Genomic DNA, 26,650 nt, shown 5'->3' with positions numbered 1-26,650 from the left:
ACACACTCTCTACAGCAGACACACACACTACAGCAGACACACACTCTACAGCAGACACACACTCTCTACAGCAGACACACACACTCTCTACAGCAGACACACACTCTACAGCAGACACACTCTCTACAGCAGACACACACTCTCTACAGCAGACACACACTCTACAGCAGACACACACTCTACAGCAGACACACACTCTACAGCAGACACACACTCTACAGCAGACACACTCTCTACAGCAGACACACACTCTACAGCAGACACACTCTCTACAGCAGACACACACTCTACAGCAGACACACACTCTACAGCAGACACACACTCTACAGCAGACACACACTCTACAGCAGACACACACTCTCTACAGCAGACACACACACTACAGCAGACACACACTCTCTACAGCAGACACACACACTACAGCAGACACACACTCTACAGCAGACACACACTCTACAGCAGACACACACTCTACAGCAGACACACACTCTACAGCAGACACACACTCTACAGCAGACACACACACTACAGCAGACACACACTCTACAGCAGACACACACACTACAGCAGACACACACTCTCTACAGCAGACACACTCTCTACAGCAGACACACACTCTCTACAGCAGACACACACACTACAGCAGACACACACTCTCTACAGCAGACACACACACTACAGCAGACACACACTCTACAGCAGACACACACTCTACAGCAGACACACACTCTACAGCAGACACACACTCTACAGCAGACACACACTCTACAGCAGACACACACTCTACAGCAGACACACACACTACAGCAGACACACACTCTACAGCAGACACACACTCTCTACAGCAGACACACACTCTACAGCAGACACACACTCTACAGCAGACACACACTCTACAGCAGACACACACACTACAGCAGACACACACTCTCTACAGCAGACACACACACTACAGCAGACACACACTCTCTACAGCAGACACACACACTACAGCAGACACACACTCTACAGCAGACACACACTCTCTACAGCAGACACACACACTACAGCAGACACACTCTCTACAGCAGACACACACTCTACAGCAGACACACACTCTACAGCAGACACACTTTACACACACTCTACAGCAGACACACACTCTACAGCAGACACACACTCTACAGCAGACACACTCTCTACAGCAGACACACTCTCTACAACAGACACACACTCTCTACAGCAGACACACACTCTACAGCAGACACACTTTACACACACTCTACAGCAGACACACACTCTACAGCAGACACACTCTCTACAGCAGACACACACTCTACAGCAGACACACACTCTCTACAGCAGACACACACTCTACAGCAGACACACTTTACACACACTCTACAGCAGACACACACTCTACAGCAGACACACTCTCTACAGCAGACACACACACACACACACACACACACTCTACAGCAGACACACACACACTCTACAGCAGACACACACACTCTACAGCAGACACACACTCTACAGCAGACACACACACACACACACACACACACACACTCTACAGCAGACACACACACACTCTACAGCAGACACACACACACTCTACAGCAGACACACACACTCTACAGCAGACACACACTCTACAGCAGACACACACTCTACAGCAGACACACACTCTCTACAGCAGACACACACTCTACAGCAGACACACACTCTACAGCAGACACACACTCTACAGCAGACACACACTCTACAGCAGACACACACTCTCTACAGCAGACACACACTCTACAGCAGACACACACTCTCTACAGCAGACACACACTCTACAGCAGACACACACTCTACAGCAGACACACACTCTACAGCAGACACACACTCTCTACAGCAGACACACACTCTCTACAGCAGACACACACTCTCTACAGCAGACACACACTCTACAGCAGACACACACTCTACAGCAGACACACACTCTCTACAGCAGACACACACTCTACAGCAGACACACACTCTCTACAGCAGACACACACACTACAGCAGACACACACTCTACAGCAGACACACTCTCTACAGCAGACACACTCTCTACAGCAGACACACACTCTCTACAGCAGACACACTCTCTACAGCAGACACACACTCTCTACAGCAGACACACACACTACAGCAGACACACACTCTACAGCAGACACACACTCTACAGCAGACACACACTCTCTACAGCAGACACACACTCTACAGCAGACACACACTCTCTACAGCAGACACACACACTCTCTACAGCAGACACACACTCTACAGCAGACACACACTCTACAGCAGACACACTCTCTACAGCAGACACACACTCTACAACAGACACACACTCTACAGCAGACACACACTCTACAGCAGACACACTCTCTACAGCAGACACACACTCTACAGCAGACACACTCTCTACAGCAGACACACACTCTACAGCAGACACACACTCTACAGCAGACACACACTCTACAGCAGACACACACTCTACAGCAGACACACACACTACAGCAGACACACACTCTCTACAGCAGACACACACACTACAGCAGACACACACTCTCTACAGCAGACACACACTCTACAGCAGACACACACTCTACAGCAGACACACACTCTACAGCAGACACACACACTACAGCAGACACACACTCTCTACAGCAGACACACACACTACAGCAGACACACACTCTCTACAGCAGACACACACTCTACAGCAGACACACTCTCTACAGCAGACACACACTCTACAGCAGACACACACTCTACAGCAGACACACACTCTCTACAGCAGACACACACACTACAGCAGACACACACTCTACAGCAGACACACACTCTCTACAGCAGACACACACACTCTCTACAGCAGACACACACTCTACAGCAGACACACACTCTACAGCAGACACACACACTCTCTACAGCAGACACACTCTACAGCAGACACACACTCTACAGCAGACACACTTTACACACACTCTACAGCAGACACACACTCTACAGCAGACACACACTCTACAGCAGACACACACTCTACAGCAGACACACACACTACAGCAGACACACACTCTCTACAGCAGACACACACACTACAGCAGACACACACTCTCTACAGCAGACACACACTCTACAGCAGACACACACTCTACAGCAGACACACACTCTACAGCAGACACACTCTCTACAGCAGACACACTCTCTACAACAGACACACACTCTCTACAGCAGACACACTCTACAGCAGACACACTCTCTACAGCAGACACACACTCTACAGCAGACACACTTTACACACACTCTACAGCAGACACACACTCTACAGCAGACACACTCTCTACATTACATTACATTACATTGCATTTAGCTGACGCTTTTATCCAAAGCGACTTACAATAAGTGCATTCGACCAGGAAGATACAACAGCAGACACACACTCTACAGCAGACACACACTCTCTACAGCAGACACACACTCTACAGCAGACACACTTTACACACACTCTACAGCAGACACACACTCTACAGCAGACACATACTCTACAGCAGACACACTCTCTACAGCAGACACACTCTCTACAACAGACACACTCTCTACAGCAGACACACACTCTACAGCAGACACACTTTACACACACTCTACAGCAGACACACACTCTACAGCAGACACACTCTCTACAGCAGACACACACTCTACAGCAGACACACACTCTACAGCAGACACACTTTACACACACTCTACAGCAGACACACACTCTACAGCAGACACACTTTACACACACTCTACAGCAGACACACACTCTCTACAACAGACACACACTCTACAGCAGACACACACTCTACAGCAGACACACTCTCTACAGCAGACACACACTCTACAGCAGACACACTTTACACACACTCTACAGCAGACACACTCTACAGCACACACACTCTCTACAGCAGACACACTCTCTACAGCAGACACACACTCTACAGCAGACACACTTTACACACACTCTACAGCAGACACACACTCTACAGCAGACACACTTTACACACACTCTACAGCAGACACACACTCTACAGCAGACACACACTCTACAGCAGACACACTTTACACACACTCTACAGCAGACACACACTCTACAGCAGACACACTTTACACACACTCTACAGCAGACACACTCTCTACAGCAGACACACTTTACACACACTCTACAGCAGACACACACTCTACAGCAGACACACTTTACACACACTCTACAGCAGACACACACTCTCTACAGCAGACACACTCTCTACAGCAGACACACTTTACACACACTCTACAGCAGACACACTCTCTACAGCAGACACACTTTACACACACTCTACAGCAGACACACACTCTACAGCAGACACACTTTACACACACTCTACAGCAGACACACACTCTCTACAGCAGACACACTCTCTACAGCAGACACACTTTACACACACTCTACAGCAGACACACTCTCTACAGCAGACACACTCTCTACAGCAGACACACTCTCTACAGCAGACACACACTCTACAGCAGACACACTCTCTACAGCAGACACACACTCTACAGCAGACACACACACTCTCTACAGCAGACACACACTCTACAGCAGACACACACTCTCTACAGCAGACACACACTCTCTACAGCAGACACACACTCTACAGCAGACACACACTCTACAGCAGACACACACTCTACAGCAGACACACTCTCTACAGCAGACACACTCTCTACAGCAGACACACACACTCTACAGCAGACACACACTCTACAGCAGACACACTCTCTACAGCAGACACACACTCTCTACAGCAGACACACACTCTACAGCAGACACACACTCTCTACAGCAGACACACACTCTCTACAGCAGACACACACTCTACAGCAGACACACACTCTCTACAGCAGACACACACTCTACAGCAGACACACACTCTACAGCAGACACACTCTCTACAGCAGACACACACTCTACAGCAGACACACACACTCTCTACAGCAGACACACACTCTCTACAGCAGACACACACACTACAGCAGACACACACTCTCTACAGCAGACACACACTCTACAGCAGACACACACCTGTCTAAATCCTCCGGAGTGTGTGGAGGTCTCAGCGTCTGCAGAGGAGATTGAAATGTTCCTGTTGGTGGTCTTCCTTGTTTCTTCTTCTTCTTGGTCTTCCTGCTGCACTCTGAGCATTTGTTGATCCACTGAACCACATCCTGCCTCATGGTTTTCCAGAAGTACCTGATGATGACATCATGAGCTGGTTATTGGATATACTAACTATGTGCAATATTTAATTACATGACATGTCAATTGTTAGAGGCTTTTATCCAAAGTGACTTACATACTCAATACTGTGGGCAATCCCCACAGGAGCACTTTGGGGTGAAGTGTCTCAGGGACACAACGACATGCTGACTGCAGTGGGGTTTGAACCTGTGCTCCAGTCCACTGCGCCACAGGGACACAACGACATGCTGACTGCAGTGGGGTTTGAACCTGTGCTCCCCTGATCCCAACACCAACGCACTAGTCCACTGCGCCACACACCTCCGCGCAATCTATACTGTATATATATGCCGTTAATTACTTTGCAATATATTCCTGGCTCTTCAGAACTGTTACGGATGTGTATTTTGTAAATTGTGTAATTTTCTTGAATTTTTGTATCTTCAATATTGTTGAATGCATGCTTCTTAGATGAAGCTGTCTGTGGCTCCGCTCTGTGGGACTAACACAGCTATTCTGATTCTGATAACAGCTTAGTATAATGCACCTTCAGAGTTAAGTATCATCTACATTTTAAGAACCTACAGTTATAACAACACGTAACTAAGCGTTTCATTTCAATCCATCTTCTCCCGCTTATCCGTGGTCGGGTCTCGGAGGTATCAGTTCCAGCAGAGAGCCCCAAACGTTCCTTTCCCCTCATCAACCAGCTCTGACTGGGGGGTCCCAAGGCGCTCCCAGGCCAGAAAAGAGATATACCGTAATTTTCGGACTATAAGCCGCGCCTTTTTTCCCATTTTTCGACCCTGCGGCTTATATAACGGTGCGGCTAATCTATGGATTGTTACAGCTAACGGCCACTAGGGGCCCTCCTAAATCTATGGATGTTACAGGTTACAGTCCACCACCTTTAACTCTATGGGCTCTATGGCCGGTCCGCGCCCCCCACCTTTAAGCGGCGGGCTCCAGCAGGAAAAGCTGGAGGCCGGAAAAGAGTGAGACAGGTAGCGCGCAAAAGTAAAAGTGGAACCGAGAGTGGTACGAGAGACAGAACGAGAGCAAGACAGACAGACATTACGAGAGCGAGACAGTTTGTGCAAAGGTGTTAAACGTGCGCTGGGAGCGCGCCGTTTAAGTTTGAAAGTTGAAAAGTGTGTGTGTCTGAAACGCTATGTGATACAGTACAGTTTACACAGCACATGTTCTGTAGCTACTATTGCACTAAATGCTAACACTTGAATACGTTATGCAAATATGCAACTTGTTTGTTGAAATGTTAATAAATGGGAGCTTCCTCAAACAGCCATCTCTTTCCCGACAATCCCCTCTGTGCACGAACCCTTACATATGGTAATGAACATTAAAACACCTGCGGCTTGTAGTCCAGTGCGGCTTATATATGTACACATCATTCAATTTAGCTGCTGCAGCTTATATTCAGGTGCGCCTTATAGTCCGAAAATTACGGTAATCCCTCCACCTGGTCCTAGGTCTACCCCTCGGTCTCCTCCCAGCTGGACGTGCCTGGAACACCTCCCTAGGGAGGCGCCCAGGTGGCATCCTAACTAGGTGCCCGAACCACCTCAACTGGCTCCTTTCGACGCGAAGGAGGAGCGGTTCAACTCCGAGTCCCTCCCGGATGACCGAACTTCTCCCCTTATCCCTAAGGGAGACACCAGCCACCCTGCGGAGAAAACCCATCTCGGCCGCTTGTACCCGCGATCTCGTTCTTTGGGTCATGACCCATCCTTCATGACCATAGGTGAGGGTAGGAAGGGAAATGGCCCGGGAGACAGAGAGCTTTGCCTTCTGGCTCAGCTCCCTTTTCGTCACCACGGTGCGGTAAACGTTTCATTTGGTACTCTTTAAAGGTGCTCAAAGAGTTTCAGGATGGTACAACATCGATAAACACCAATGTGAAGAGACTTAACCGAATAACAAATCGGTGCTTAAACCTTAATCTCAAAGTTGAATCTCAAAGTTGAATTTGAAGTCAGTTATCGGTTGATTTAATGTTACAAACGACTTGAAGTGATAAAAGCGAAGAAGAGACAGAAGTAGTTTGTGTCAGTGGACTCTTGTGTGTCTTAGTGAGATGAATCAAGTTTAATTTGACCTCGATTAAGAGATCCCCGCTCACCGTTCGTTGAGCAGTCGGAGACACTTGTTGACGTTGAGGTGGTTCAACTCGTCGTGAAAATCCAGCAGAGCTTGTTCCACTTTCTTCCGGCTCCTGAGGACCAAACACAGCCGGTTTCCTCTGTCTGTGTGCAGAGAATCACCTGAGAGAGAGAGGACAGGTGATTACATTCAATGAAACCTCACGCAGAGGATCGTGAGGTTTCATTTGGAAAGTTAGGTAATCCTGATGACGCTTTGATGTGAAGGTTCTTTAAAAAGTGTCTTATGGCGCTTTTCCACTACAGGGCCTTGCTCGGCTTAGTACGGTATGGCTAGGCCTCGTTAGGCCTCGTTAGGCCTCGTTAGGCCTCGTTAGGCTTCGTTAGGCCAGGCTCACTTTATGCTGTGTTTCCATTACAGTTTAGGAACTGGGGCAGTAACTATAGTAACGCAGTGTAGGCGGAGCCGTGACGTCATCTTCAATGAGAACCACAAAACCAACATCAGCCGTTAGCTGTTAGCCCTCAGAGCTCACAGCTCCTCATATCTGTTCAGAAACTAGACACAAGTTAAACAAGTCCAAACCACAGACTGTCTGTGTCATGGAGAATACAGTCGCTGGTTTATTTATGTCTGTAGGCCGTTGTTGTGAGTGTGGACGGTCGGAGCATATACTGCGTTAGCTTAGCCGATCTCCATTCAGACAACATGCATTTTAAAAGGTGTTTCTCCTGCCGTCTGTCTGCAGACTGGTCAAAGCATTCATTCATGGTTTTTACTAACCGGTATCAGTATGTTGTTACTTCGGCATCATTTAGAAACGTGTATTACAATTAAATCACGGTCAAATATGTTCATCTTGTTGTAGTTGCCAGCGATTCTCTCTCTAGGTTAGCATACTCAGCCCGACTGTTGGCCCGGAAAGAACCTCGATTTTGGAGAGTCAGAAAAACTGTGAGAAAGTACCCGCTAGCTGGAACTACGCCGAGTGGAAACACAACCAAAAACGCTGTAGTGGAAATGCGCCATTACACTCTGTATCCTAATGACACAGCAACAGAGAAGACATCATGACTGTTGTTTTGTTTTTTAAAAAGCACTGTTTCCCTATCTCATGTTGTCTTTAACCCCTTAATACAAAGCAAAACATCATCCGAGGAAACAACAAATCACAAGTGCAGTACTTGTTCCAGAGTAAACATACATTTAAATATCTTACATATTTAAAAACCGCCTTCCTTTGATACTAAAGACCTCCAGGAGTCATCTAAAGACCTGTTGTAGAACTTTATTCTGAATCTGTTTGGGTTTAGTTTGGACTCACCTTTGATGCAGTACCTCTTGCAGAACCTCCGGAAGGTGTTTTTCTCCACGTAGCTCAGTCCAGGAGGATACGTGCGTTTAATCAGGTAAAGCTCCACCGCGTCGTACTTAGAGAAATACGTCTACACACACAATTAAAAGATTACATTACATGCAGTGAGTGCAGTACAAAGGGCAGCAGGATTTGATTGTCTGTAATTCTGCTGTAACATATGGCGGATGGATAATGACATAAGTATAAATAAATTCCGTTTATCTATATATTTCTGGATTTATTTGTCGCTGGATTTATTTATTTGTTTATAGATGAGAGTAACATTTACGTCACTTCCGGGCGAAAATTACGGCCCCGCCCACTTTTGGGGGAAAACAACGCTGTCATCTGAACGGCGGCGGTCAATACACATTCTGAAGATTTTGCCAATCCGATCAGAAATGTTTGAAAAACCTGGATTTGTGGATCTTCAAAGAGCCCGATGACGATGGCCAGACAGGCAAACAATCACATTAAATCATTGGAAATGGATAATCGGGCTCTATATATGGTTCAATTAAAATCAGTAGGCGAGGCTGTAATTTCGTCGGCTGTTACTCTCATGAGCGAGGCGGAAAATAATAGTTTTATCATGCCAACAAGCTGCTGTGTCGTTTATTGCTCCTCAAACATTAAAATAATTCCAGATTTACGTTCGATCGCCGTTCAAATGACATCGTTGTTTTCCCCAAAAGTGGGCGGGGCCGTAATTTTCGCCCGGAAGTGACGTAGATGTTACTCTCATCTCTGGACATCGATCGCCTACTGCTATATTTAACCATATATCGAGCCCGATCGTCGATTTCAAATGATTTAATGTAATTGTTTGCCTGTCTGGCCATCGTCATCGGGCTCTTTGAAGATCCACAAATCCACCGTTTTCTTAAATTTCTGATCGGATTGGCATAAACTTCAGAATTTGTATTGATCACCATTCAAATGACAGCTTTGTTTTCCCCCAAAAGTGGGCGGAGCCGTACTTTTCCCCCAGAAATGTGTTCCTCTCATCCAAGCCCCCAGGAAGTGCGCCGGACTCTGAGATATTTGTTGTGGCCAAACGGCGGTACTACACTTCCGTATCAGTCGCTGGGCCCGGAAAGACTTTTCCCCATTGACTAACATCGGGAAAGAGACGTCTGTAAATCGTTGGATACATTTTTTTAAACTGAATAAACTACCCAGTATGAACATTTGTATAGCCCTTATTAAAAACATTCGGTCCTCGAGTTGTAAAATGTGCTAATAACGTTATTCTGAGAGTTATTTTGATCAGCATTAGGAATGCGGATCTAACCCACGGGACCGACCGGCACGTTCATGTTACGTGTTCAGCACTACATGAGTTTTACCTTTACCCATGGATGCACAATAAGATTATATGAATACTTTCGTGACGTTTCGCTCTCTCAAAAGTTGGGCCATGTTGTCTTCATGCGCCAATGAGCAACTCTCATATATAGAACCTCATTCACACCAACGGTGTTTCAGGGCCGGTTCGGAGCTGGAGCTTGAAAAGCACCAGGTTTTCCTGTTCACACCGCAGCGGAGCAGCCTCTTAGCTCTGGAATCTGGTTCGTTTCAAGCACCAACATTTTTTCCGGCCAGAGCAAAAGCACCACATACGTCGGGGCAGGGGCAGAGGCGGGATCAACTCCTGAACAACAACAGAAAGCCCGCGTTTTATCCAGTTTGTACACAACGATGGAGAAAGTTAACAAGCAGCAGTGGTCCACTGAAGAGACCAGCTATCTACTGGGGATCTGGTCTTCTGAAGAGGTCCAGAGGAAGCTGGAGCACAATCGGCCATTGTTGTTTTTGTCGGTGTCAGCTGTGAGGGGTTTCCGCGCGGGCACGCAAACGGTTACGTCATGACCCAAACGATGACGCAATGACGCAGCACCAGTCGGAATCTGCGCAGTGTGAAAAGAGACGGAGCTAAACCGAAGAACCGGTTCTGAACCTGAAAAGCTCTAGCACGGAGCTTGAACCGGAGTTGCGTTGGTGTGAATGAGGTAATAGTAATGAACGAGGCCCCGCCTCCCACGCTGTATCCATAGTAACATACAATATTTAGCTAAACCCCAAAATGATCAAACCTCATCCACTGCAGGCTGGGTCGGTCCTGTGAGTGGAGTCTGAGGGGAAAAGAGACATTTCATTATAATTAATTAAGCTACATTTAATTAATTAAAAGTCAATTACAATTAGCGCAATCAACCATGATGATACAGCCTGCAAAAACATAAGCTTAAAAAGGGGTCGACCCACTTTAAAACAAGGACTACGACCATTTTTGTATTATTATTAGTACTTATATATATATATATATATATATATATATATATATATAATTTAGGTGCAGTCAAATAAGTGAGCTTTCAGTTTGTGACACGACACAATCTTCTTGCTTCAGAGAAGTAATAAAAGAAGTCCGACAGGCAGCACAGTAGTTTGTTTTTACTCCTGCAGACTGCACTCTCACATTTTGACGTACAAAGAGTCTCTTGCCTCTCTCACCTCTTGGTTTCCGTGCACCATGAGTGTCGGCACGGCGTCTGATCGGACCGTCACTTTCTCCCCGCTGCGATCGAAGCATTCCTCGCTGAAATGGGACGAACAAACGGACGATCCGAGGCGAGGAAACCAGTTGGGACGGCCGACCGCCTTCATCCACTGATGAAGAAGAGGTGTGTCGTCCAGAGGAAACCTGGAGGAGAAGGAGGATGAATAGATATTTCAAAAAGCTTTCAGATAAAGAAATCACTTAACTCTAAGAAGCTGATTGGCCAGTCCTCTGATGACTGGTTTACAATGAAGAATACATCCAATCCAACTTTACTTATACAGCACGTTTAAAAACAACAGAGCTGACCAAAGAGCTATGTTTTAATAAATATATAAAAAGCAGCTTAAATAAATGTAGACAAATCCTCAGAATTGAGATTGTGGTTAATTTGATGACTTTTTAAGGAGGTTCGTGTTCATGTAGAGGCATGAGAGATATTTGAATAATCCCAATGGTCCAGATATTAAAGGGGAGCTATTCTGCAAAATCAACATGTGTCCCCTCTTCTTCGTGTCTCTTCTACATCAACATGTGTCCCCTCTTCTTCATGTCTCTTCTACATCAACATGTGTCCCCTCTTCTCCATGTCTCTTCTACATCAACATGTGTCCCCTCTTCTTCTTGTCTCTTCTACATCAACATGTGTCCCCTCTTCTCCATGTCTCTTCTACATCAACATGTGTCCCCTCTTCTTCATGTCTCTTCTACATCAACATGTGTCCCCTCTTCTTCATGTCTCTTCTACATCAACATGTGTCCCCTCTTCTTCATGTCTCTTCTACATCAACATGTGTCCCCTCTTCTTCTTGTCTCTTCTATATCAACATGTGTCCTCTCTTCTCCATGTCTCTTCTACATCAACATGTGTCCCCTCTTCTTCATGTCTCTTCTACATCAACATGTGTCCCCTCTTCTCCATGTCTCTTCTACATCAACATGTGTCCCCTCTTCTTCATGTCTCTTCTACATCAACATGTGTCCCCTCTTCTCCATGTCTCTTCTACATCAACATGTGTCCCCTCTTCTTCATGTCTCTTCTACATCAACATGTGTCCCCTCTTCTCCATGTCTCTTCTCCATCAACATGTGTCCCCTCTTCTCCATGTCTCTTCTACATCAACATGTGTCCCCTCTTCTCCATGTCTCTTCTACATCAACATGTGTCCCCTCTTCTTCATGTCTCTTCTACATCAACATGTGTCCCCTTTTCTCCATGTCTCTTCTACATCAACATGTGTCCCCTCTTCTTCATGTCTCTTCTACATCAACATGTGTCCCCTCTTCTTCATGTCTCTTCTTCATCAACATGTGTCCCCTCTTCTTCATGTCTCTTCTACATCAACATGTGTCCCCTTTTCTCCATGTCTCTTCTACATCAACATGTGTCCCCTTTTCTCCATGTCTCTTCTACATCAACATGTGTCCCCTCTTCTTCATGTCTCTTCTACATCAACATGTGTCCCCTTTTCTCCATGTCTCTTCTACATCAACATGTGTCCCCTTTTCTCCATGTCTCTTCTACATCAACATGTGTCCCCTCTTCTTCATGTCTCTTCTTCATCAACATGTGTCCCCTCTTCTTCATGTCTCTTCTTCATCAACATGTGTCCCCTCTTCTTCATGTCTCTTCTACATCAACATGTGTCCCCTTTTCTCCATGTCTCTTCTACATCAACATGTGTCCCCTTTTCTCCATGTCTCTTCTACATCAACATGTGTCCCCTCTTCTTCATGTCTCTTCTACATCAACATGTGTCCCCTCTTCTTCATTTCTCTTCTACATCCACATGTGTCCCCTCTTCTTCATGTCTCTTCTACATCAACATGTGTCCCCTCTTCTCCATGTCTCTTCCACATCAACATGTGTCCCCTCTTCTCCATGTCTCTTCTACATCAACATGTGTCCCCTCTTCTTCATGTCTCTTCTACATCAACATGTGTCCCCTCTTCTTCATGTCTCTTCTACATCAACATGTGTCCCCTCTTCTTCATGTCTCTTCTACATCAACATGTGTCCCCTCTGTGGAAAGAGACTCTGAAAGTTTCAGGAACAAAGATTCTCTCTCTTTTTGATCCATTTCTATAAAAACCTGTCTGAAAATGAGCTGATCAGATTTTGGCCACTTTATGATGTCATAACGATGTTTTGTCTTGATTAACCATTAGCCAATCAGCAACCAAGGTAACCCCCCCCCCCCCCCTTTTATCACCTGAATCTCCTCCTAGAGCACCATTAGCCGCGTTTGCAGTACTTATTACCCAGGGCACTAAGTACCAATCGCGTTCACACTGGAGTACTTTTCCCTGAGGGAAGATTAAGCAAATGAGCCGCTGACGTCACTTCGTCTTCTTCTGCTTTGGGTTTACTGGCAGGCTGAAGACAACTTCACGGCGTATACTGCCCGGAGTCCCCCACCGGAAGTCCCCGGAGTTGAGGAAGGCTTCAGTAGAAGCTGCTGGGACTCCCAGCAGCTTCTACTGAAGCCTTCCGAGTAAATCACCAGAACGCCGACACCTCCTCATCTCTACCGCTCCCATGTTTTCTTTTGCGTTGCCATAAATTAGTCTCTCTGCGTTGGTGCGCTGGGCTAATGCTAATAATGCTAATGCAAGGATAATAAAATGGCGGCTCTACAAAACATTTCTGAGTTTTACAGGGCGTGGTTTGCAATTCGCCCAGCCAATAGAAATTGGGCACTTTTTCCCCCAGGAGAGTACCACCTCTCAGCAGGCACTAAACACGGGGGTAAAAGTTCCACTAAGTACTCTTTTTAGTGTGAACGCGACATCAGGGGTACTAACGGAACTAAAGGGGAAAAGTACTCCGGTGTGAACGCAGCTAATGAGTTCTTTGTAACCAAATGTCTCTCAGAGGGGCGTGGGGGGGGGGCTCCTTATTTTCATCTAAAGTAACAGACAGAGAATCAGCACTTTGGAAACAGGGCTGAAACAGAGGGGATTATGGGTAATGCTGCAATGATCTGTTTAGTGTTTCAGCCAATCAGAGACAGGCTCTGGATATATCTGAGACCTGTGGTATATTGATGAGAAACAGTGTAATAGGGGACCTTTAACTCAGCCAGTTATCTCTCTAACCACATGTTCTGTTCCTCTTCTTGCAGGATAACTGGAAAGACCCTTAATCTGGGCAGAGCCCCTCGTACTTGTGGAAGGTGAGCCCCAGGCCTCTCTCCACCGGCCCACAGCTGTTGGTGCAGCTTCTCATGCTGCAGCGGAGCCACCTCCTCTTGGTTCTGTCCATGCAGGTCTGACAGCAGGAGATCCAGCGGGCCACGTCCCGGGTCATTCTGGCCCAGAAGAACCGCTTCGTGATCTCTCTCTGGCAGAAAACCAGCGCAGAGTGATCCTGGTCGTCGTGGAACTGACGCAGGACCGAGTTTACCTGTCGAACAAAAGACAGGAAAGAGTGTACTTTTTTTCACGTTCCTGCACTTAAGCTCAATCTTTTTTAAGATGTTGATACAGGATTCATTCAGATGTTTACATATATTTAAATCTTGCTAACCTCTTCTCTGCTGCGTAGCACTCTGACAGGAGGAGAGACTACAGTGTACATCAGCACACCGTCTGAAACACAAGAGAAATGCTTCTTAGCAGAGAGGGCAAAAGTACACATCCTTTACTCAAGTAGAAGTACACACATCCTTTACTCAAGTAGAAGTACACACATCCTTTACTCAAGTAGAAGTACACACATCCTGTACTCAAGTAGAAGTACACACATCCTTTACTCAAGTAGAAGTACACACATCCTTTACTCAAGTAGAAGTACACACATCCTGTACTCAAGTAGAAGTACACACATCCTTTACTCAAGTAGAAGTACACACATCCTTTACTCCAGTAGAAGTACAGATACTCGTGTTTAAAAATACTCTGGTGAAAGTAGAAGTACTGACTAAACTTCTTTACTCAAGTCAAAGTAAAGAGGCTTTGAAATGTACTTCAGTAAAAAGTACCCATAACTAGCAGCTGTTTTAAAGAGTACCTGACCTCCCTTTATATTAATAGAACAATAATGTCATTGTTAGCTAATGAATGTTTCCATGGTGACCAACGGCAACATGACAACGTTTCCATTGGTCCCTCTTCTTTAGAGAAGACCAGGAAATGATGGATACACGGATCGTGTTCAAATCAATAGGCACGCAATGACTCTAAATAATAATGATCACGCCACCAAACACACATTCAGACTAAAGGAACCAGCCTGTTTGGAAAATGAGAGAAGTAGAAAGTACAGGTATTTGAGTTCAACATGTAAGAAGTAGAAAGTACAGGTATTTGAGTTCAACATGTAAGAAGTAGAAAGTACAAGTATTTGAGTTCAACATGTAAGAAGTAGAAAGTACAGGTATTTGTGTTCAACATGTAAGAAGTAGAAAGTACAGGTATTTGGGTTCAACATGTAAGAAGTAGAAAGTACAGGTATTTGAGTTCTACATGTGAGAAGTAGAAAGTACAGGTATTTGTGTTCAACATGTAAGAAGTAGAAAGTACAGGTATTAGTGTTCAACATGTAAGAAGTAGAAAGTACAGGTACATTTGAGTTCAACATGTAAGAAGTAGAAAGTACAGGTATTTGAGTTCAACATGTAAGAAGTAGAAAGTACAGGTATTTGTGTTCAACATGTAAGAAGTAGAAAGTACAGGTATTTGTGTTCAACATGTAAGAAGTAGAAAGTACAGGTATTTGTGTTCAACATGTAAGAAGTAGAAAGTACAGGTATTTGAGTTCAACATGTAAGAAGTAGAAAGTACAGGTATTTGTGTTCAACATGTAAGAAGTAGAAAGTACAGGTATTTGTGTTCAACATGTAAGAAGTAGAAAGTACAGGTATTTGTGTTCAACATGTAAGAAGTAGAAAGTACAGGTATTTGTGTTCAACATGTAAGAAGTAGAAAGTACAGGTATTTGTGTTCAACATGTAAGAAGTAGAAAGTACAGGTATTTGTGTTCAACATGTAAGAAGTAGAAAGTACAGGTATTTGTGTTCAACATGTAAGAAGTAGAAAGTACAGGTATTTGTGTTCAACATGTAAGAAGTAGAAAGTACAGGTATTTGAGTTCAACATGTGAGAAGTAGAAAGTACAGGTATTTGTGTTCAACATGTGAGAAGTAGAAAGTACAGGTATTTGTGTTCAACATGTGAGAAGTAGAAAGTACAGGTATTTGTGTTCAACATATAAGAAGTAGAAAGTACAGGTATTTGTGTTCAACATGTAAGAAGTAGAAAGTACAGGTATTTGTGTTCAACATATAAGAAGTAGAAAGTACAGGTATTTGTGTTCAACATGTAAGAAGTAGAAAGTACAGGTATTTGTGTTCAACATATAAGAAGTAGAAAGTACAGGTATTTGTGTTCAACATATAAGAAGTAGAAAGTACAGGTATTTGTGTTCAACATATAAGAAGTAGAAAGTACAGGTATTTGAGTTCAACATGTAAGAAGTAGAAAGTACAGGTATTTGTGTTCAACATGTAAGAAGTAGAAAGTACAGGTATTTGTGTTCAACATGTGAGAAGTAGAAAGTACAGGTATTTGTGTTCAACATGTAAGAAGTAGAAAGTACAGGTATTTGTGTTCAACATATAAGAAGTAGAAAGTACAGGTATTTGTGTTCAACATGTAAGAAGTAGAAAGTACAGGTATTTGTGTTCAACATGTAAGAAGTAGAAAGTACAGGTATTTGTGTTCAACATGTAAGAAGTAGAAAGTACAGGTATTTGAGTTCAACATGTAAGAAGTAGAAAGTACAGGTATTTGAGTTCAACATGTAAGAAGTAGAAAGTACAGGTATTTGGGTTCAACATGTAAGAAGTCAAAGTAAAAAGTGGTCAGAAAAATAAGTAGTGGAGTAAAGTACTGATACCAGAAACATACTTAAGTACAGTAACGAGGTATTTGTACTGGAATACTTCCCACCTCTGCTTCTGAAGTAATGTATCTTAAGTCAGCTGCTATAATCTGGTTAATTGAGGATTGACGGATTAAATAAGTGTTATCACTCTTTCTACTCACCTTTTAGCGCAAAGCGGTTGGTCATCCTTTTCAAACTACTTAAGCCTTTCTTGTTTTGCATCGGTAAGGTTCTGTGGCTCAGATACCTGCAGCACGCAACAAAAACATTTCATTCAATCAGAACAGAAGGCATCTTGGAACACTTTAAAGGGGTCATGTGATGTACCTGGCGATGTGGTTGAACACCTTGAAGCTGGACTCATTGAGGAACCTCCTCTTCTGCTCCGGCTCTGTGGGTTCTGGGTCCTGGAGGCAGTACTGATGCTCCTGCAGCGCCATGGGGGAAGGAGGAGGAGAAGAGCTTTTGGAGAGGAGGTCTTCCAGGCTGTTAGAGAACAGGAAGTCCTCCCCTGAAGGGACAGGAACCTGGAAATCAAGAAGCATGACGGATTCAAAGAGGCGTGCAGCGATGATTCATGCAGTGCAAAATGTATAATCTTTATAACGTGTGCAATGTTATGAATAATGTTCAATGATAACGTGTGTCTCGTGTCACCTGGTCCTCCTGCCCTGCCTCTGGGATGAGGGTCGGCACGGCGTCAGGGGATAGAGTCAGCCGAACCTCGTCGCTCAGAGTGAAGCAGGACGGCTCAAAGTGTTTGGAGCAGACAAAAGAGTTTGATCTCAGAGAGTTCTCCTCTCTCTGAGCCGCCGACAACCATCTCTGCCGGATCTCTTTATCTTCTGGAAACCTGCAGATTAACCTTTAAAATAACTGAACAGAGGAAACTTCAGATCGCTTAGTTTGCTGACTGTTGGGAAAACACTGAACGTCCTCTTCCAACATGAGAGCAACTTGATATCAAAGGTATCAACTGTAGCTGTGAACATGACAGGATGTGTGATTACCTAGAAGAGCATCAGGACTGTTTGAGGCATATGATAGCTATGTGATTAACATGATGATTCAGCCTCTATGGAGAGAGACATATGACAAGCATGATCATTTCTGACGTGGAGCTAATCTGAAGTAAACATTGAATACTGCTTTCTATTCCTCCATCTTGTGACTGTGGAACTCCCTCTCTTGGATATCAGCATGTGAAGGACACTGTTCAGGAACTAGTTGATGCTCTGTATGTGATGACTCCTTCCATTCTGGAGAGGATCACAGATACATGGATCCTGAGATTCAAGCTCAAGCCGGGGACCAGTGATTATTAACATTTTGAACTATTCAGAAGAAGACAGAATTTTGTGAATTTGAGAAAAAGTCAGAATTTTGTGATTTTGAGAAAAAGCCAGAATTTAGAGAAAAAAAATCAGACTTTTGAGAAAGTCCGAATTTTGTGATTTTGAGGAAAAAGTCAGGATTTTGTGATTTTGAGGAAAAAGTAAGAATTTTGTGATTTTGTGGAAAAAAGTCCGATTTTTGAGAAAAAGTCAGAATTTTGTGATTTTGAGAAAAAAGTCAGAATGTTGTGATTTTGAGGAACAAGTCAACATTTTGCCATGCATGCGCGGGAAGTCTTCTTCGCTGCTTTTGGTGTATTTTGTGCTGGAAGGACAGCGCCACTTACAGGCCCGGCCTTTGTACCACAGCCTCTCCAGCGCTTTCGAGCGGTCTCGTGTGAACGGACACGTTTCTGGTGCCTGTGCGGACGGAATACTTTTTTGCTAACGATTTCGGTCCGTCTGCGTTACCGTTCTCGTGTGGCTGCAGCCTGAAGCTCAAGCCGGGAACCAGTGAGAGTTTTCTAACACTGACCAACTGCTTTTCAGATCTTCCGCATGTCTTGAAATCTTGAAAAACAGTTTACTCAAAATGAGTCTGAATAAGTTAATCATTGATCATGACTTTTCCACGTCTGACAGGCAGAGAATAACATCATCAGCATATTACGACACACACGGCTTTTTTAAAGTATTTGTTGGATGAAACATTTTTTTACATGACCTGATTTCATTATCTCTTTAAAGCACTCTGATCAGGATGCAAACAGGAAACAGCAGAGGAACTAAACACAAAGATAAACCTGAAAACAAGCAGATCCTTTTCAATCAGACCGATCTCTGTTTTTGAACACATGGTGGTGACATCATCTGTGGAAAGGTGGGGTTTAACCTGTGGAAGCTGAGCTCGGGGTAGATGGAGCTGGACGATTCGCAGCCGTAGACAAAGCAGAACTGGACCAAGGGTTTTTTGGTTTCTGGAAGAACTCGGTTCTGACAGAATTCACACTTATTGATCCAGGCCTTCGCGACCTCCGTCACTCCAACCCAGTAAAACATCAGCTGCAGAAACAGAGGAAGAACACGTCGTTTTAAGAACTTTTGTTTACCATATTATCCTGAACTATTTGTTCTGTAGATCAAAAGGATATCCATAGGCGGGAGAAGTACTCGGTAAGTCAAATATTGTACTTGAGTAAAAGTAGAAGTACTCAGATCCTGTACTTGAGTAAAAGTAGAAGTACTCAGATCTTGTACTTGAGTAAAAGTAGAAGTACTCAGATCTTGTAGTTGAATAAAAGTAGAAGTACTCAGATCTTGTACTTGAGTAAAAGTAGAAGTACTCAGATCCTGTACTTGAGTAAAAGTAGAAGTACTCAGATCTTGTAATTGAGTAAAAGTAGAAGTACTCAGATCTTGTAGTTGAATAAAAGTAGAAGTACTCAGATCTTGTAGTTGAGTAAAAGTAGAAGTACTCAGATCTTGTAGTTGAATAAAAGTAGAAGTACTCAGATCTTGTAGTTGAATAAAAGTAGAAGTACTCAGATCTTGTAGTTGAGTAAAAGTAGAAGTACTCAGATCTTATTCTTGAGTAAAAGTAGAAGTACTCAGATTTTATTCTTGAGTAAAAGTAGAAGTACTCAGACCTTGTAGTTGAATAAAAGTAGAAGTACTCAGATCTTGTAGTTGAATAAAAGTAGAAGTACTCAGATCTTGTAGTTGAATAAAAGTAGAAGTACTCAGATCTTGTAGTTGAGTAAAAGTAGAAGTACTCAGATCTTATTCTTGAGTAAAAGTAGAAGTACTCAGATTTTATTCTTGAGTAAAAGTAGAAGTACTCAGACCTTGTAGTTGAATAAAAGTAGAAGTACTCAGATCTTATTCTTGAGTAAAAGTAGAAGTACTCAGATCTTGTAGTTGAGTAAAAGTAGAAGTACTCAGATCCTGTACTTGAGTAAAAGTAGAAGTACTCAGACCTTGTAGTTGAGTAAAAGTAGAAGTACTCAGATCTTCTACTTGAGTTAAAGTAGAAGTACTCAGATCTTCTACTTGAGTAAAAGTAGAAGTACTCAGATCTTGTGCTTGATTAAAAGTAGAAGTACTCAGATCTTGTACTTGAGTAAAAGTAGAAGTACTCAGATCTTGTGCTTGAGTAAAAGTAGAAGTACTCAGATCTTGTACTTGAGTAAAAGTAGAAGTACTCAGATCTTGTACTTGAGTAAAAGTAGAAGTACTCAGATCTTGTACTTGAGTAAAAGTAGAAGTACTCAGATCTTGTGCTTGAGTAAAAGTAGAAGTACCAGAGTGTAGGAATACTCTGTTTCAGTAAAAGTCCTGCATTCAAAATGTTCCTCAAGTGAAAGTAGAAAAGTATTCTCATCAAAATATAGTGAAAGACAGTAAAAGTAGTCATTGTGCAGATTGGTCCATTTCAGAATAATAGATATGATATGTTTTATAATGATTGATCATGAAAGTGTTCTCAAAGCTGGTAAAGGTGCAGCTAGTCTGAATGACTTTGTATACTGCAGGGTAGCTGGTGGATTCACTCCAGGTGGAACTAAAGCCTGATTTAACACTTGATTAGATTTCACATCATTCATCCACATCTGAGAAGTAACTAAAGGTATTAAACACATGTAGTGGAGTAGAAGTACACCATGTACCTCTGAACTGTAGTGGAGTAGAAGTACACGGTAGCATAACATTGAAATACTCAAGTAAAGTACAAGTATCTCTAAATTGTACTTAAGTACAGAGTAGATGTACTTAGTTACTTCCCAGCTCTGAGGATATCCTATGAACTCACCATTATATCCTTTACTACTTTAATCCTACCGACGTGGTGGTTGTTGTCGTGGAAACGGATCATAATTTCCTTCACCTCCTCGTCACTTTTTACAACTCTGAGCAGGCGTCCCCTGTAATGACGCCACAGAAACCCATCTGCAGGAGAGAGAGAGGAAATACACTCAGGTTATTGTATTATGTGAGGTGGATTAATAGAGGAAAGTAATAAGTAACTCAAGTCCCAGAGAACAAAGAGACGTTCTTTAATTACTACTAAAACAAATCAGCTGGAAAGAGCTCCTATTGGCTAGTGCTCCAACACGTTGTGTGTGATAGGCTAAGGGGCGGGACATCTCTAAGCAGTTGACCAATCACAACAGAACCGGCGAGTAAACCAATCAGAGCAGACTGGGCTCTGGTTTCAGACGGAGGGTGAAAAGAGGTGCTGCAGTATGAGAGAAATAAAGAGCTGGGATTTAAGTCAAAATCAGAGAGAAAACTGATTTTGAACTTTTTCTGAATTTTTTTCAGAACTTAGGTCGCATTCACACCTATAGCCCGTTTTCAGGTGCGCACCAGACGACAGTTTGCTACATTATTTCATTTTTCAGAAGGTTCGGTTTGCGAAGTCATGTGCTCGGAAATGCTGTTCACCCATTGGTCAGACATTAAGGGGGTAAAAACGCAAATCCCGACAATTTCTACCGGAGCCTCCGCCATGGAGCATCGGCAGGTTATTCTCATGCTGCTGTTAATCTGGAGATCAACAGACACTAGCGGCCCGCGCATACGATTATATAATCAGACAACGTCCGTTAAAAAACATTATAACACATATAAAGAGACGTTCTGCAGTAAGGAGGGCGTTTCACCGACGACAGGTGGCTCTGACTTTATTGTAGCTGACGGAGCACTTTGACTTTACACGACACTGTTCAACACTTCATTCTGCTTCACTCTTTAACCAAACAACCGCGGATGTCTTGAAAAACTCTTTCGCTAAAGATTCTGAAGACATCCGCGTTCTTGTGACACGTAAATACTACGCTTCCTGTGTTTCGGTGCGGACTGCGTTCACACCAGCGATGAACCGCTCCAGAGTTTACTAGCAAGCGCTCCGAGGACACACCTATTTTAGTGGTCCAGTTGTTTAGTTCACTTCAGAGGTCTCGGACTGTGTTCACACCGACCCAAATGAACCGCACCAAGCGGCTAAACGCACCAGGGTTCGATTCAACCGGACTATACAAGGCAGGTGTGAACGCGACCAAAGACTTTTTATCTGAATTGTGAACTTTTCTCAGAATTTTGAAATTTTTCAGAATTTAAGCAGTGGACCAATCACAACAGATTCGGCCAGCTAACCAATCAGAGCAGAATGGGCTCTGGTTTCAGACAGAGGGTGACGAACATTGATAAATGTTCTCTTATAGATTCAAGTTTCAAGGCTTTTATTGTCATTTGTACAAAGCTACATTAGGCGCTTTCACACCGGAGTACTTTTCCCAGGAATAGTTCCGATAGTTCTTGGGATTTTGGTTTCACACCAAAAAGATCTGGAACTAGAATCTAGTTCATGCAAACCTTTTCACCCCTTTTCAGTCCCTGCTAGAGAGGTGGTACTTTTCCTGGGGAGGAAAGGTTCGTGGGTGTGTCGGCCACACTAACAATTTCTGATTGGCTGGGCGGATTGCAAACCACGCCCGGTAAAACTCTGAAAAGTTTCGTGAAGCCGCCAATTTATTTGCTCGTATTAGCATTATTAGCATTAGCTCAGCGCACCAACGGAGAGAGAACAACTTATGGCAACACAAAATAAAACATGGGAGCGGTGGAGTGCTGAGGAGGTGTCGGCGCTTCTGGCAATTTACCCGGGACTTCGGGTGGCGATTTACTGCCACCCGAAGTCCCAGAGACTCCGGGACTTCGGGCGGCAGTATACGCCGTGAAGTGGTTTGTGGCCTGCCAGTAAACCCAAAGCAGAAGAAGAAGAAGTGACGCCAGCGGCTCATTTGTGTAATCTTCCTTCAGGGACTTATTCCGGTGTGAACGCGATCTACTAGGACAGTTCCAGGGACTAAAGAGCTCGGCGGGACTAAGTACTGGGAACTAAGTACGGCAAAGTACTTGGTGTGAAAGCGGTTATTGTAGTGTTTTGCTCTAAATGACCTTTAAAGATGAACTTCTTGCTGGCAGCTTTGGTGACTTGCTTGCAGCTCTTTGTAGCGTCTGCAGGAAACTTTCCGTGTTTCACAAAAAGCTCCACATTATTCAACAAATCAAAAGAAGGCATCTGTGAGGGAAGAAAGAAATAAAACAAATCAATGATTAACCTTTTCAACTCATATGCAATCACAAAATAAATCTAATTCTCTACTTTTAAAGAGTCCTCTCCTGCTGATGTTCAGGTGTATATCAGTATGTAGTGACTCTACTTTAAAGAGTCCTCTCCTGCTGATGTTCAGGTGTATATCAGTATGTAGTGTCTCTATTTTAAAGAGTCCTCTCCTGATGATGTTCAGGTGTATATCAGTATGTAGTGTCTCTATTTTAAAGAGTCCTCTCCTGCTGATGTTCAGGTGTATATCAGTATGTAGTGTCTCTACTTTAAAGAGTCCTCTCCTGCTGATGTTCAGGTGTATATCAGTATGTAGTGTCTCTACTTTAAAGAGTCCTCTCCTGCTGATCAGTATGTAGTGTCTCTACTTTAAAGAGTCCTCTCCTGCTGATGTTCAGGTGTATATCAGTATGTAGTGTCTCTACTTTAAAGAGTCCTCTCCTGCTGATGTTCAGGTGTATATCAGTATGTAGTGTCTCTATTTTAAAGAGTCCTCTCCTGCTGATGTTCAGGTGTATATCAGTATGTAGTGTCTCTACTTTAAAGAGTCCTCTCCTGCTGATGTTCAGGTGTATATCAGTATGTAGTGTCTCTACTTTAAAGAGTCCTCTCCTGCTGATCAGTATGTAGTGTCTCTACTTTAAAGAGTCCTCTCCTGCTGATGTTCAGGTGTATATCAGTATGTAGTGTCTCTACTTTAAAGAGTCCTCTCCTGCTGATGTTCAGGTGTATATCAGTATGTAGTGTCTCTACTTTAAAGAGTCCTCTCCTGCTGATGTTCATGTGTATATCAGTATGTAGTGTCTCTACTTTAAAGAGTCCTCTCCTGCTGATCAGTATGTAGTGTCTCTACTTTAAAGAGTCCTCTCCTGCTGATGTTCAGGTGTATATCAGTATGTAGTGTCTCTACTTTAAAGAGTCCTCTCCTGCAGATGTTCAGGTGTATATCAGTATGTAGTGTCTCTACTTTAAAGAGTCCTCTCCTGCTGATGTTCAGGTGTATATCAGTATGTAGTGTCTCTACTTTAAAGAGTCCTCTCCTGCTGATGTTCAGGTGTATATCAGTATGTATTGTCTCTACTTTAAAGAGTCCTCTCCAGCTGATGTTCAGGTGTATATCAGTATGTAGTGTCTCTACTTTAAAGAGTCCTCTCCTGCTGATGTTCAGGTGTATATCAGTATGTAGTGTCTCTACTTTAAAGAGTCCTCTCCTGCTGATGTTCAGGTGTATATCAGTATGTATTGTCTCTACTTTAAAGAGTCCTCTCCAGCTGATGTTCAGGTGTATATCAGTATGTAGTGTCTCTACTTTAAAGAGTCCTCTCCTGCTGATGTTCAGGTGTATATCAGTATGTAGTGTCTCTACTTTAAAGAGTCCTCTCCTGCTGATGTTCAGGTGTATATCAGTATGTAGTGTCTCTACTTTAAAGAGTCCTCTCCTGCTGATGTTCAGGTGTATATCAGTATGTAGTGTCTCTACTTTAAAGAGTCCTCTCCTGCTGATGTTCAGGTGTATATCAGTATGTAGTGTCTCTACTTTAAAGAGTCCTCTCCTGCTGATGTTCAGGTGTATATCAGTATGTAGTGTCTCTACTTTAAAGAGTCCTCTCCTGCTGATGTTCAGGTGTATATCAGTATGTAGTGTCTCTACTTTAAAGAGTCCTCTCCTTAAAGCGTCTTTGAGCATTAGGAAAAGCGCTATAAAAATCCCATGTGTTATTATTATTATTATTATTGTTTCTCACCTTCACGTTAGCACATTCTGCTTCCGGTAAACAGAAATCCTCGTTACACCAGCGGTCACGTTGAACAGAAATGCAGCTCTAAACGAGTTGTTATTCCACTCAAATGTTCCCACAAACAACTTGGATTACTTCGCTTTATCTAAATGTACTTTTACAATCTCTAAAGTATTATATTTCAGTACAAACGAGAGGCTAAAAGTGCCTCTGGTGGTTTGCTAGTTTAAGTTAGCATCAGCTACCTTGTTACATGTTCCGTTGGGACCCTTTCAAAATAAGTATCACAGCTTCATGATTATGATTTTGATTTATATGTTTTACATTGTTTTAATACTAAACACATCCAAATCATTTATTGTATAAGTGTAGTTGTTAAATATTTAGGTGTAAAAGGCTTCTTTTACAGTGCCTTCTCTATTTACATGCTTTTATTTTGTACCAAATGTAATGAACCGGAAGCTACATTATCTAATTTTCCTGCTCACTTGACAGGAGGTTGTAAATGCTGCTGTCACCAAAAAATGTGTAATGAGTATTGTTCACCTTCCTTCCCTGAAACACACAGAGCGTCCCCTGCCGGCCTGGAGGAGACACTGCACCCTCTGGCTCATTAAAGAACACTTTTGTTATTATATTCATTGCAGTTTTGTATTATACTTAACCAGAGGTGTAAGGTAACTAAGCAGATTTACTCAAGTACTGTACTTAAGCACACTTTTGAGGTACTTGTACTTTAATTGAGTATGTCCATGCTATACTGTGTACTTCTACTCCACTACAGTTCAGAGGTAAATGGTGTACTTCTACTTGTAACAGAGTATTCCTACACTCTGGTACTTCTACTTTAACTCAATACATGATCTGAGTACTTCTACTTTTATTACAATACCTGAGTACTCCTACTTTTATTACAAGATCTGAGTACTTCTACTTTTACTACAAGACCTGAGTACTTCTACTTTTACTACAAGACCTGAGTACTTCTACTTTTACTACAATACCTGAGTACTCCTACTTTTACTACAAGATCTGAGTACTTCTACTTTTACTACAAGACCTGAGTACTTCTACTTTTACTACAAGACCTGAGTACCTCTACTTTCACTACAAGATCTGAGTACTTCTACTTTCACTACAAGATCTGAGTACTCCTACTTTCACTACAAGATCTGAGTACTCCTACTTTTACTACAACATCTGAGTACTTCTACTTTCACTACAAGATCTGAGTACTCCTACTTTT

General features: G+C 43.3%; 1 protein-coding gene across 2 annotated transcripts in view; it reads right to left on the bottom strand.

The window, feature by feature from the left end:
- Positions 1-25,680, bottom strand: part of LOC307047111 (uncharacterized protein) — a 61,773-nt gene extending 36,093 nt beyond the window's left edge. Inside the window, exons 1-14 of one of the 2 annotated variants that reach the window (XM_079693858.1) lie at positions 25,411-25,680; positions 23,497-23,620; positions 21,347-21,483; positions 19,430-19,599; positions 17,861-18,056; positions 17,531-17,730; positions 17,365-17,450; positions 14,846-14,907; positions 14,484-14,722; positions 11,262-11,460; positions 10,850-10,888; positions 8,721-8,841; positions 7,416-7,557; positions 5,120-5,287 (exon numbers count right to left, since the gene is read on the bottom strand). In XM_079693858.1, coding sequence (XP_079549984.1) covers positions 5,120-5,287; positions 7,416-7,557; positions 8,721-8,841; positions 10,850-10,888; positions 11,262-11,460; positions 14,484-14,722; positions 14,846-14,907; positions 17,365-17,450; positions 17,531-17,730; positions 17,861-18,056; positions 19,430-19,599; positions 21,347-21,483; positions 23,497-23,620 — 1,883 coding nt within the window. In that variant the 5' untranslated portion in view covers positions 25,411-25,680. The remainder of the gene's footprint in view (positions 1-5,119; positions 5,288-7,415; positions 7,558-8,720; positions 8,842-10,849; positions 10,889-11,261; positions 11,461-14,483; positions 14,723-14,845; positions 14,908-17,364; positions 17,451-17,530; positions 17,731-17,860; positions 18,057-19,429; positions 19,600-21,346; positions 21,484-23,496; positions 23,621-25,410) is intronic. The other variant, XM_079693859.1, reaches the window with a different exon arrangement.
- Between the last annotated feature and the right edge of the window lie 970 nt (positions 25,681-26,650).

Source organism: Notothenia rossii (genome assembly GCF_949606895.1).
Source record: "Notothenia rossii genome assembly, chromosome: 7".
NCBI classification, from domain to species: Eukaryota; Metazoa; Chordata; class Actinopteri; order Perciformes; family Nototheniidae; genus Notothenia; species Notothenia rossii.
The sequence above is the reverse complement of the archived record's forward strand: the minus strand, read 5'-3'. Positions and strand labels throughout refer to the sequence as shown.